A 13324-nucleotide genomic window follows, 5' to 3' on the forward strand; every position below is an offset into this window, starting at 1 on the left:
AAGTTTTGAAATAATTTAAAGGAAGTATCTACGTGTACCAACAAAATCGGGCTATCCGTACCAAATTTTCGGTGTAAATGGCCTACGGCCTGATTTAAAACAAAAAATATATTTTGCCAGATTTCGCACAAAAAAAACAGGAGCTCTTTAAGAATTCTTAACGGATTCAAAAGAAAAAAAAAATTTACGAGGAAAATTGAAAATGATTTTTTATTTTGAAAAGTTTTTTCAAGTGAATATCTAGAAAATTATAAAAATTATCAAAAATGAATGTTAAAGATTTTGGGTCATTTTTTTTAATTTTGCAGAAGTTTTGCAAAATGTTTAGGAAATATTGAAATTATTTTAAAGGATCTTTAGTAGGTCTAAAAAAACTTCAAAAATAATGTTGAATTTGAAAAAATGTAAAACAACAACATGTAGATTTTTCAAAATTTTGAAATAAAAGTTCGAAGATTTTAAAGAATTTTTAAACTATTTAAAATTAAAATAATTTAACTTCTAATTTAACAAGTGTTCATTAAAAAAATAAATCCTTCAATTTTTGATGAGTCTAACTTAAATTTGTTTAAAATTATATAATTAAAAAAAAATTGTAATTGATTAATTGATTTTTCAATTTAGAGCATTAAAAATGATAACGTGGATTTATATTTTCGGAACTAAATTTGATTCTTTGAACTCGACAATTTATACAAGTTTAGAATGTTTTATTTGACAGTTTAATTGCATTTAATTAAAAATTTCTCACTTTAGACGTGTTAGTAGCTTCCATTTTATACGTATAAATTATTGAGCATTTGAATACAAAATTCTTGAGTTACAAAACTTTTAAACTACAATTTTAAAATTCAAGTGTTCCACTTTCAATTATTTCGTTTACAGCCATTTTTGCAGAAATTTTTCGAGAGCGTACTTAACTTTTGTTTAAATTGTCATATAAAATTAAATAACAATTTTCCATCTGTGTTAGTAGATTTTTATTACTGGATTAACTTGTTTTATTGTAAATGCATTTTTTTTAGCTGAGAATTCGACGGTTTTTTGGATTTTTTCTCTCTTGTCTGAAAAATCTTTCTTAGTCGAAAATTCTTATTTTTATTTTCAAAATTCATCTCTTTCGTTAAAAATGAATTTGTTTAACTGAAAATTGATGAAAATTCAACGATTTGATTGAAAAACAATCTTTTTTTTTGTTGCAAATTTATGTAGTTTGTTAAACATTCATCTTTTCTGTAGAAAATTAAAATGAAAATTAAATTTACTCAATCCAGTTGAATATTCCATTACTTTGGTTGAAAATTCATCTCGTTCGTTGAAATATAATTTTTGAAACTGAAGATGTAACTAATCAAGTTGAATATTCTATAATCTTTGTTGAAAATTAGTCTCATCTATTAAAAATATATTTTCTTGGTTAAAAATTCATCTTTTTGTTAAAAAAGTCAATTATTCCAATTGATGATTTATCAATTTAGTTGAAAATTCATCCTTCTGGTTTAAAATTTAACATTTCCAGTGAAAGATTTACAATTTTAATTTAAAAAGGCATTAATTTAAAGGCATTTAATTTAAAAATTTACAATTTTAATTTAAAATTTAATTTAAAAAATTTAAATTTGAAAATTTATTCAGAAATGTAACTATTTTTTTAAGTACGTTTTTTTGTTGTTGACAGTTCTTTTTTATCAAAAGTAATCATTTCAACTGAAAATTTAACCTATTATACAGCAAAATTCAAGAATTTGGTTGCATTTTTTTTTCTTGTTTAAAACTTCTACTCTTGTTAAACATTTATCTTTTTTTTTTAACTCATCATTTGGGTTGAAAATTCAACTATTTGATTAAAAATGTAAAATTATTGTTAAAAATGCACATCTTTGGCTATAAACTTCATCTATTTCGTTGTAAATGGAACTGTTTGTTTGAAGATGATTTTTTCTTGTTAAAAGTTTATCTTTCTTGGTTGAAAATCAACTTTATTGTTGAAAATTCATTTTTTGAAGTTTACAAGCCGAATGTTTTCTATAAAAATTCGAACTTTTAGTTTGAAAACTCAACTCTTTGGTTGGAAATTCACCTTTTTTTTATTTGAAAATAGAACTATTTTGTTAAAAATGCAATATATTTCGTCTCGAAATCTTATGAATATGGTATCTACATTAATTTTATTTAAAAGAATTTATTCCCCTGTTATTTATTTATTTTCGTGAAAATTTACCTTATTTCCTATGTTTTCAGAGCATGTTTTGCTCGATACGGTTTAAGGTATCTTTCATATGGTAGAGTTGATTATATAGCCATTTATTCATATTAAGTTTGTTAAAAAAAATATTGAAAAAAGTGGAAAAATGGGGTTTTTTACTTAAAAATTCAGCTCACGCAAATTTAGTTATTTTAACCTGAAAATTTATGACTATACTTTTGAAATAGTGTACTTTCATAAAAAAAATATTGCAACATGGATGCTTTCAAAAAAAGATATTTATTAGCACAGTTGAAAAGTCAATTTTATGATAAAATGATGAATCAGATTTTTTGCTTTTAAATCGATTTATTTATATAAAAATAGAGGTACTTTGACATGTAATACTGTAAAAATACAAGAAATTGAAAAAAGAGACATATATAACTCCATTTAAACAATTATATTTTTTTCAATACGTCCAGAGTCTGCTCTCACATGACGTTCTGCCGTAAGTTATAAGCCATCTACAAAGAAAAAAAGTATGAAATAATCGAAAAAAAAATTATTTCACTTGATGTGACATACTTACGTTAGAAAGTAAACAAAAATCAAAAAAATTTCAACAAAAAAAATTTGCTTTAAAATTACTTTTTTACTCACTAAGTGCACGCTGGGTGTTAGTACCCCACGACGTTTTTATCTCCACTTTCAGCAGCTGCTGTGAGTAGACTTGACGCATTATGCTAAACGACTTTACTCACAGTTAGTGTATCCAACTAAAACTAGATGGTGACACTTACTCAATTTTTTCGAACTAAGTATGGTTTATAAGAGTTTGAAAATTGCTTGGGGTGTCAGAGACCCACAATACACTTTAAGGGTTAAGAATGACTGGTCTTATGTGTCCAATCATCCAGAGCTGAATTTTATATCGTTTTTTTTTTTTAATGTATTATTTAAGTTGAAAGTATTTATGATTATTGAATGAGAATGAACCTGATATTTTGTTTCAGGGCTGCTGCAATAAGAGCATTGTGCACTATAACTGACGGTGGAATGTTAGCAGCCATTGAGCGATATATGAAGCAAGCAATTGTGGATCGGTCACCAGCTGTTTCTAGTGCTGCACTCGTTTCATCGCTACATTTAACCAGCGTTTCTGGAGACGTAGCAAGAAGGTGGGCGAATGAAGCCCAAGAAGCTCTTAATTCCGACAATGTCATGGTTCAATATCACGCTCTGGGAGTGTTGTATCAAGCTCGCAAATCTGACAAACACGCTGTGATTAAATTGGTCGCTAAACTGATGCGGACCAGTCCAAAGAGTCCATATGCAGCCTGCATGTTGATCAGAATGGCCTGTAAATTGTTGGAAGAGCTCGACGAGGGTTCCGAGCTTTTGGAATTCATAGAGGCTTGCTTGCGCCACAAATCGGAAATGGTAGTTTATGAGGCTGCGCACGCTTTAGTGAATTTGGGACGCAGTGGCACTCGAGAAATTGCACCAGCAATCAGTGTTTTGCAATTATTCTGCGGTTCGCCGAAACCTGCACTAAAATTTGCAGCGGTACGCACTTTGAACAAGGTTGCCATGACTCATCCGGCTGCCGTCACTGCTTGTAATTTAGACCTGGAGAACTTGATCACAGATTCCAATCGATCAATTGCCACTTTGGCCATCACGACTCTTCTGAAAACTGGCGCTGAAAGCTCCGTTGATCGTCTCATGAAGCAAATAGCCACATTTGTTTCCGAAATATCCGATGAATTTAAAGTTGTGGTTGTACAGGCTATCAGGTATGATTTTATGTATTTATTATTGTGTTTATTTATGTATACATATCGGGAATTTTACAATTTTTTAGAAGAAAAATCAGACTGGCGAATTGATTGGTAGACCGGGTATTTACTTTTGATTGCAGTAATACTCTAGTTTTCATTATTTACGGTTACGCATTTATTTACTTATTTTCGGTTTATGGATCTTAGATTTGTCTAATGGATAAACTTGTTTATTCATGTGCAATTATCATTTAATGCACTTGGCTGTTCTAGAAAATTCTACAATTTTACCGTGAAACCGAATAAATGGTCACTTGCTTCTTAAAAATTAAAAAGGGAGCTCATCATATGATTTGAAGACTTTAACTTTCCTTGAGTCTAATTGCGTACATTTTTAAATGTATCTTTACCTTATGAGAGAAATAATTTACATTTGTTTTCGATTATAAGAAAAACCTTTTGCACTTTTTTGCTCTGTGAGATTTTTTTCGCTAACTCCGCTTCCATAATTGAATTGATAATATTTACAACATACTGGAAATGGTTAAACTGCGATACCCCACCTGGTGAAAAAAATCCGAACTAGAAAGAATAGATACGATTTTAAAGATGCATTTTAATTTGCATATAGAAAAAACATTTTTAGTTGATAAACTGTGAATATAAATTGATAATGATTTTTAAAATGCAATTGTTCTTTAAGATTTAAAAAGTGAATAATAATTAATTTTACAAGATGATTCGAAATCAGTTCTCAATTTTAGAATTTCCAGTTTCTAACGTTAAAAATTATGTAAACTGTTTCAATATTTAATCCATTCAATTTTAAATTTGTTAATTAAGAAAAATAAGAATTACTTAATATTTAAAAATATCTGACTGTGTATTTAAAATCAGTAATTATAATAAAATATTACAAACTAAAGTTTGAACGGCATATTTTAATTGTTCTATTAAAAAAAAGCTTAATTTGTAAGTCAAATTGTTGAACTTCGATGTATAAATAGCAATTGAACACATATTATTCTATAAAAAAAATCAAGGAAATTGAAATATTTAGAAGTTTTGAAACAATTCAATTTTAAATTTGAAATGATTAGAAAAAATTTTAACAATGTGTCTACGTTATATTAGTAACTAAATGTCGGTGTAAGTAGCCCACGTCCTGATTTTTAATAAAATATAGATTTTGGCAGATTAGGAACAAAAAATTAAAAAGATTTTTAAGAATTTTGAATGGCTTCAGAAGATTAAAAAACATTTCCTATGAAAATTAATAATGATTTTTATTTTGAAAAGATAATATTGATTGATTATTCAAAAAAATTTAGAAAGATTTACAAAATTATCAAAAAATGAATGTGAAAGATTTTAAGAAAACTTGTTCAATTTGGCAGGATAAAAAGAATGAGAAAAAAGTGGATTCATTTTAAAAGATGTTTAAAAGTTCTGAAATAATTTCGAAAATAATAAAAAATTTTTAAAAATTGGAAGCGTTTTAAGAATTTTTTAACCATTTAAAATAGAAATAATTTAACTTTTAATTTAGGAAGTGTTCAGTTTACAAAAAAAAATTTAATCGTTCAATTATTAATGATTCTGGCTTAAAATTGCTTTAAAATTTTAATTTGGCTGATTAACTGCATTTAATTAAAAATTGTTCAGTTTAAAATTGTCAGTAGCTTCCATTTTATACGTGTGAATTATTTAGTATTCGAATCAGATTTGTTTATTTAAATTTAATTCTTGAAACTTACATGAAATAGTGAAGTTTTGATACTTCACAAAATAACCGGAAAGACACTTTTATGACAAAATTAATGTACAACTTTAAAATTGTACCTACTCCTTCTAGTTCAAGTTTTAGGTACCAGGTGGCGAAATGGTAGACCACCATTCCCAATAGGAAGAATGATTTTTTAATTTTGGTTTAAAAACAATTTCTAGACAATTTAGAAAATAATTATCGTCTTTATTTTAGGACAGGGATTTTCCGTGATGAAATATAATTTCACCTGAAATGGGGAAGTTTTGACATTGAACGGGAATTTTTAAAAAGAATTATCATTCGAATTTAGAAGAAAAGTATTTTTAAAAAGCCCTTTTTCAATTCAGAATTTTTTCAGAAGAAATATTTCTGAATTATAATTGAAAATTTGGTTACACTGTTCGTTGTGAATTCATCCTTTTTAAGTTTGAACTTTAAATATTTGGTTAAAAATAAAATAAATAAAATAAAATAATAAAATAATAAATAAATAAAAAAATGTTTTTTTCTGAAAAATCATCTTTTTGTGTTAGAAAATTAATCTTCTTGATTGAAAATTCAACTATTTGGTTAAAAATAAAAATATGTGAATAAAATTTGATGATTTTAAAGATTCATTTAAAATTGTGCATAAAAGTGTTTTAACAACTTTTTTGTGGAGTTTAAAGTATTTATTAAATAATAAAAATGAACATTTATCGTAAACAAAGGGTTTAAGATGGAATTTACATATTACACAGTGAAAAAACACATTTTTTGAAAGAAATATTTTTCTAAGGAGACAGTTATTGTACTATTTATTATAATTTTCAAAAGATTATAAACTTAAATAGACCTATTTTGCAGCAAAAATGAACTCAAAGTAAATTTTTATTAATTTATACATGCAATATTTATTATTTAAAAATCTGATCTAAAAGTTAGGTTAGATTTCGTATTTAAATTTTAATCGTTTATCATTCGTATTCTCTGCATAATCTGGATTAAACTTGTCGCTACATACATTAATTAAAGTTTATTTAAGCTTACAGTATAGGATGGAAATTCTATCTAAAACTATTTTTTTATGAATATTTGTTTTTAGTACTCAATTATTGTTTTATATTTCAAAAAACAATCGTAAAAACACATTTATGAAAAAATTTAAATACATCTTCAAAATTATACCTACTCTTTCTAGTTCCAGTTTTCGGCACCAGGTGGCCAAATAGTAGTAAGGCCAAGGCCTGTCATTTAAGCGTTGTCAGAGTATTTAAGCGTTTTTCAATTATTTGGTTGAAAATTCGTTTTTTTTTTGTTCTTTTTTTAATCACTTTTTTAAAATAAAAATTAAACTCTTCCGGTTTTTTTTTAAATTGCTCGTTTTTAGTTAAAAATTCATGTATTTGGTTGAAAATCCGTTTTTTTTGGTTGCATACCATTGTTTTTTATTAAAAATTTCAATCTTCTTTGGTTTAAATATCAGCTAATAGATATTTTTTTCGAATTCGTCTTTTTTTTAATCAAGATTTAATTACTTGGTTGATAGTGACTCTTTTGTTAACAATTAATTTTTTGTTATTAAAGATTCACTAAAGATCTCGTTTTTTTACTAAAAATTTAACTACTCCAGTATGCAACTGAAACTAGTTTGTTGAAAATTTGTCGTTAAAAATGAATTTTTTTTACTGAAAATGTAACTATTAAATATTTGGTTGAAAAATGATCTTTTTCAGTGGAAAATGTTGAATTTGGTAGAAATTAATCTGGGTAGAAATTTTCTGGATTGAAAATTAATCTTTTTATTGGAAATTTATTGATTCTTGTTAAAGACTCATCATTTTAGTTGAAAATTCATGTCTTTGGTTTTATATTCAACTATGCCAGTTGAAGTTTACCATTTTTGTTTAAAAGTCATCACTTTTTGAACATGTAATATTTGTTTGTTAATTTGTTTCGTTTTTGTTGCGAATTAGTTGTTTTTGCCGGAAAAAATTATTTTATCAAATTTTTCTTCTTTGGTAAACATTACTGTTCTTTGGTGAAGATTCATTTTTTTGTTTAAAAATCAACTACTCCAGTTGAAGATTGATTATTTTATTTCAAAATTCATCTTTTTTGTTTAAAATTGAACTATTCCATTTTTTAATGTTATGGTTTTTACCAGACAAAATATTTCAAATAATTTTATTTTACCTTATTAGCTATTTTGTCACAATTTGGAAATAAAAATCAATATTCCAAAAATATTGATTTTACACTAGCATACAAAAATATATTTATAATTTTAGTTAAAATTCATCTTTTTGGTTGCAAATAAAACTATTTGATTGAAAATTGGTATTTTTTAGTTAAAAATTCAACTTTTTTGTAAAAATTCATATATATTTTTGAAAAATCGTCTTTCTTGGTAGAAAATTATTCATCTTGTTTGATTTTTTTTTTTTTTGACAATTCAATTATTGCAATTGAATATTCATAATTTTAGTGGGAAATTTATCTTTTTGGGTGAAAATAATACTACTGGGTTAAAACTTAAATTTGTTCAAAGTCAGTTTTTTGGTGAAAACATAATTTTTTCAAACTGAAAATTCAACTATTCCATTTTTGGTTGAAAACGGAACTTTTTTAGTTCAAAATTTAGTTATTTGTTTAAAAATTGATCTTTTTCAATTGAAAATTCAACTGTTTGATCTATCTCTTTTCAAATCAAAGTTTCTGCTTAAAAAGTTAGGAGTTTGAAGCGGTTTAAATTGAATTTGATATACTTTCCACATTATTTCACCTAAATGTACACTGCATTTTTAATATAAGTAGATATAATAAAAATTTGTTTGAACTATCATTCAAATTCAAGACATGAATAATTTTGTTTTTTCTTATTATTATTTTATTATTTAATTAATCTATCGTGGTAAATTATTTAAGAATATTTTGTAATATTAACTAAATCCTTGGAAGCTTAAAAAAAAGACATTATTTATAATAAACTCGGGAAAAATTATGCTTAGAAAAAGCTTGAAACACCTGGAAAAACCTGAAATTCTCACGGATTTTTCCATGATTTCAGGAGACACCCAGGTTGTTAATAATCTAGTTATTATTTACAGGGCACTTTGTCAAAAATTTCCCCGCAAACATGCTGTTCTGATGAACTTCCTCTCGGCTATGTTGAGGGATGAGGGTGGCCTTGAATACAAGGCAGCTATTGCCGACACTATTATAGCAGTAATGGAAGGAAATTCCGAAGCCAAGGAAGCAGGACTGGCGCATCTTTGTGAATTCATTGAAGATTGCGAGCACACGTCCCTTGCCGTACGAATTCTTCACTTACTTGGCCAGGAAGGCCCGACTTCAAAGCAACCTTCTCGATACATCCGCTTCATATACAATCGGGTCATCCTGGAAAGTGCGAGTGTGAGGGCTGCTGCTGTGACAGCTCTTGCCCACTTTGCCGCAGCTTGTCCACAATTATTGCCCAATATACTTGTTTTGCTGTCACGCTGTCAACTGGATTCCGACGATGAAGTCCGAGACAGAGCTGCATATTATTGCGCGATACTGCAACAACAAAATGACCCATCGATTCTACCACTCGTCCAACCGCCACTTCTATCCATTCCGAGCCTTGAGAGGGCCTTACGTAATTATTCCCGAACATCAATGGACGAGGCCTTCGATATATCTCAAGTAATTATATCATCATTTTTAATTTCAAAATTGGCAGTCTTTTTACTTTCAGGATTTCCAGTAAGGGTCCATATTTAAATTACGTAACGGATTATAACGAAATGTTTATACCTCCTTTCCCCTCATACATTACTTAATTTTTAGACTCCAGAAATGTTTTGCTAGTTGTTCCTAGTAGAATTAGTCAGGATGTGCGAGAACTTCATTTATCGAATTTCCTGATTTTTCCTTGGTTATTAATATTATTTCAAATACCAACAGTTTAATTTTTTAATTTTTTTTAATATAGAAAAATTTAATACAGAAACAGGGTGTCTAGTGACCTTGAAAAGATTGAAAACCTGGAAGTTTCCTTGATTTTTTCACGAAAATCTTGAATTTTAATTATTATTTTTTTTTTCTTTAAAACAGTAATTTTATCGAAATGCGAATAGTAATTCAAATCTTTTAACCTATTATGAAAGAAACATCTCGTTTAGAAAAAATCTTTCCGCTGAACATTTTTTTATTCGTCAAGATATAATTTATCTTTTGTTTGTCACAGAATAAATAAAGATATTTCAAGGCACTTTTTGTTGAGGTGTTCAACCACTCGGTTTTTGAGTATACAACCGATTTCAAAAGGTTACAAAATATTTGTAAAGATTTCAAGCATTTCAAAATATTTTACATATCTTTAACATTTCATAAAGGCTTCATGGATGTTAACGATTTAAAAAAGGCGCGCATGCCCGATTTCAATACAGATTTCACGAAAATTTCACAAACTTTTTAATACTTTAAAGATTTAAAGGATTTCAAAGATTTAGAAAAGAGTACAGTACACCCGATATCAAAGATTTCAAAAATTTGAAACGAATTCAAGGGGTTTTAAAACATTTTAGAAGATTTCAAAATATTTTAAATAATTCAATTACTTCAACGAATAGAAATGATTTTCCAAACAATTATTCAAGAATAATTGTATAAACATTTCAAAATATGTCACAAAGGTTTCAAGGACTTTAAACATTCAAAAAAGGCGTGTACTTTAGTTTCAAAAGTTTTCACAAAAATTCCCCAAAGATTTCGAAGGTTTCACTAAGATTTGTCATAATTTATATAATTCCAACGAATTCACAAAGATTTCGAACCTTGCACAAAGATTTTAAAACTTTCAAAAGATTTTAAAGGTTTCGAAACTTTTCAAAGATTTTAAATAACTTCAAAATTTTTTAGGAGATGTCAAAAAATTTCACAAAAGTTTCAGAGATTTTATAAAACATTCATAAAGATTTCAAAATAATGCGAGAATTTCAAAGATTTCAACAATGGTGCAGCATACCAGATTTCAAGGAATTTAAACCATTGCAAAGATTTTAAACGATTTAAAAATGTTTGACAAGATTTCCAATGATTTCTCAGATATTTTAAAGAATTCTTAAGGATTTCAAAACATTTCAAGAATTTCAAAGATTCCAACAAGAGTACAGTACACCAGATTTCAAAGATTTCAAAACATTTAAAAGATTTTTAATGATTTCAAAAAGTTTCAACAAATTTGAGAAGATTTGAAACGATTTTAATAATTTCAAATGAACAGAAAATATTTCACGAACAAAGATTAAAGAAACCTTTCAAAGATTTTATAAAGATTAAAAAAAATTTGACTAAGTTTTCGTAGATTTCAAAGCTTGCAAGAACTTAAAAGATTTCAACAAGAGATTTCAAAGATTTAAAAGCATTTAAAATATTTTAAACGATATCAAATTTTTTTATAAGATTTCAAAGATTTAACAAAGATTTAAAATATTTCAGTGATTTTAAACGATTACAATAAATTTCTAATGATTTCATAAATATTTCGAATATTCCAGTGATTTCAAACGAATAAAAAAGACTTATAGAAGATTTCACAATTTCTTTGAAGAATTCATAAGGATGAAAATTAAACTGTATGGGTAAAAGTTAAACTACTTTGTTGAAATTTTTGTTTAACACAGGTTTACAATTTAACTATTTTGTGGAAAATTAATTTTTTTGCTGAAAATTCAGTTTTTGTACATAGAATTCTTCTTTTTCGTTTGAAAATTCATTTTTTTTTAAAATGAAACGTCATCTTTCTTGGTTAAAATATCAACTATTACACTTTTTTTGTTGAGAATTCCTCCTCTTAATTTGAAAATTCAATTATTTTGTTGAAAATTTAATATTTTCATGAAAATTCAAGTATTTTGGTGAAAAATCATCTTTTATGGTAGAATATTCTTTTTTTGTTTATAATATATTAAAAAAGTTGAAAATGTTAAATTTGTATTTGAAGTATTGTTTTCATTTTTTCCTTGACTAATTTAAATTTTCCTTCATCATTAATATTTAATAACTTGATTTTTCAACCTAAGAAGATAAATTCCCAACAAAAAAGTGTCATAGTTTATATTTCAATAAAAAAAGATTATATTTATACCAAAACAAAAATTTAACAAACAATATGAATTTTTAACAAATAAAGATTTTTCAATCAAAAAATAAATCAAAGTTTGTTTAAATTATTAAATCTTCAAACCAAAAGACGAATTTTCTCTACAAAAATTTTATTTTCAAAGCAAAATATCACTTCAGCAAAACATTAATTTTCAACTAAAAAAGATCGATCTTAAAAAAATGGAACAATTACATTTTCATTTTGAAAATTAATTTTATTTTTTAAACAAGAGTTTTCGACTAAATAGTTAAATTTTCAGCAAAAAAATAAATTTTTTACAATGTAAATGTTCAAGGGCCATTCAGGCCATTCATTGTGATGAATTTACAAATTTTCATATTCTATGCCCGATAATGTTAAAAAAAATTTTAATTGAAATACTTTCTGGGGATGAAAAAATTTCTTAACGTTAATTTGGAGTGTGTATGTTTTTAAAATTGAAAACTATGTTACTTAATTTTCAAACCTAAACCGGGATAACGGAACCTTTAAACAATTTTTTCAAATAAAAGAAATTTTATGGCAGTATTTTTTTGAATAAAAGGAAGAAATTTCGAAAAATTCAAAAACACACACTTTTTTGGCTCCATAATACACATATACCTGTTTTATGTACATGTAGCCTTTTTTTATAGACACTGTTAATTGCCACGAAAATTATTTATATAAGAAAGAAATTTTTTATTCAAAAGTTGTACGAAAATTTTCAAAATTCTGAAAAATCAGAATAATATGTTTTTCTTTCTGATAATTAGATACCAGCGGCGCAGACTGTCGAAGAGCCGATTCAAACAGAAATCCACACTACCATTAAACCACAGGCACCAAGACTCACTCGCGAAGAAAGTTACATGGAAAAATTGTCTCAAGTTCCACAACTAGCGGCGTTAATACGCGAAGCTTCTCTCTTCAAATCGTCGCCTGTTGCTGAACTCACGGAATCTGAGACAGAATACAACGTAAAATGTATAAAACATTCATTTTCCGACCACCTTATTCTACAATTTGATTGTTTGAACACACTGTCCGATCAGTTGCTCGAAGACGTTCGGGTTGCTGTTGAACCACCAGAAGGGTAAGTACAATTTATCGTTGATTATTATTATTATTATTATTACACCATTAAGCCATTTCCCTTTCGGGGTAGGCGTGACTCACTCGGCAGGGGAAAGGAGTAGTGTGTGGATGGGATAGAGATTTTTCAGATTAATCCAGAATTCTCGTGCTATTTATGTAAATAACACGTTCGTTCCGCAACACTGCTCCGACCCAGGTTGCTGATCAATCTCTCTAGCAATCACCTCAAGCGAAGAACCTCACGAAGCCGTTATGTAAGGATCCCCACTTGGGTTCATTAATAGCCAAGGTCTTTGTTTCAGGCGTCGTTCACTCTACTGACACTCTTCTTATTAACTATTTTCCGCCATACTTTCCTGTCCTGGCATACTTCTCTA

At 27.1% G+C, this 13324-nt stretch overlaps 1 protein-coding gene across 1 annotated transcript in view; it reads left to right on the forward strand.

Annotated features, from left to right (window-relative positions):
- The window catches only part of LOC117176149 (coatomer subunit gamma), a 29361-nt gene that overhangs the window by 2242 nt on the left and 13795 nt on the right, over positions 1 to 13324 (forward strand). Inside the window, exons 3-5 of the mRNA XM_033366232.1 lie at positions 3202 to 3984; positions 8827 to 9406; positions 12626 to 12945. Of these exons, the coding sequence (XP_033222123.1) occupies positions 3202 to 3984; positions 8827 to 9406; positions 12626 to 12945 (1683 nt within the window). The remainder of the gene's footprint in view (positions 1 to 3201; positions 3985 to 8826; positions 9407 to 12625; positions 12946 to 13324) is intronic.

The sequence above is a fragment of the Belonocnema kinseyi genome, chromosome 7, assembly GCF_010883055.1.
Source record: "Belonocnema kinseyi isolate 2016_QV_RU_SX_M_011 chromosome 7, B_treatae_v1, whole genome shotgun sequence".
Classification (NCBI taxonomy): Eukaryota; Metazoa; Arthropoda; class Insecta; order Hymenoptera; family Cynipidae; genus Belonocnema; species Belonocnema kinseyi.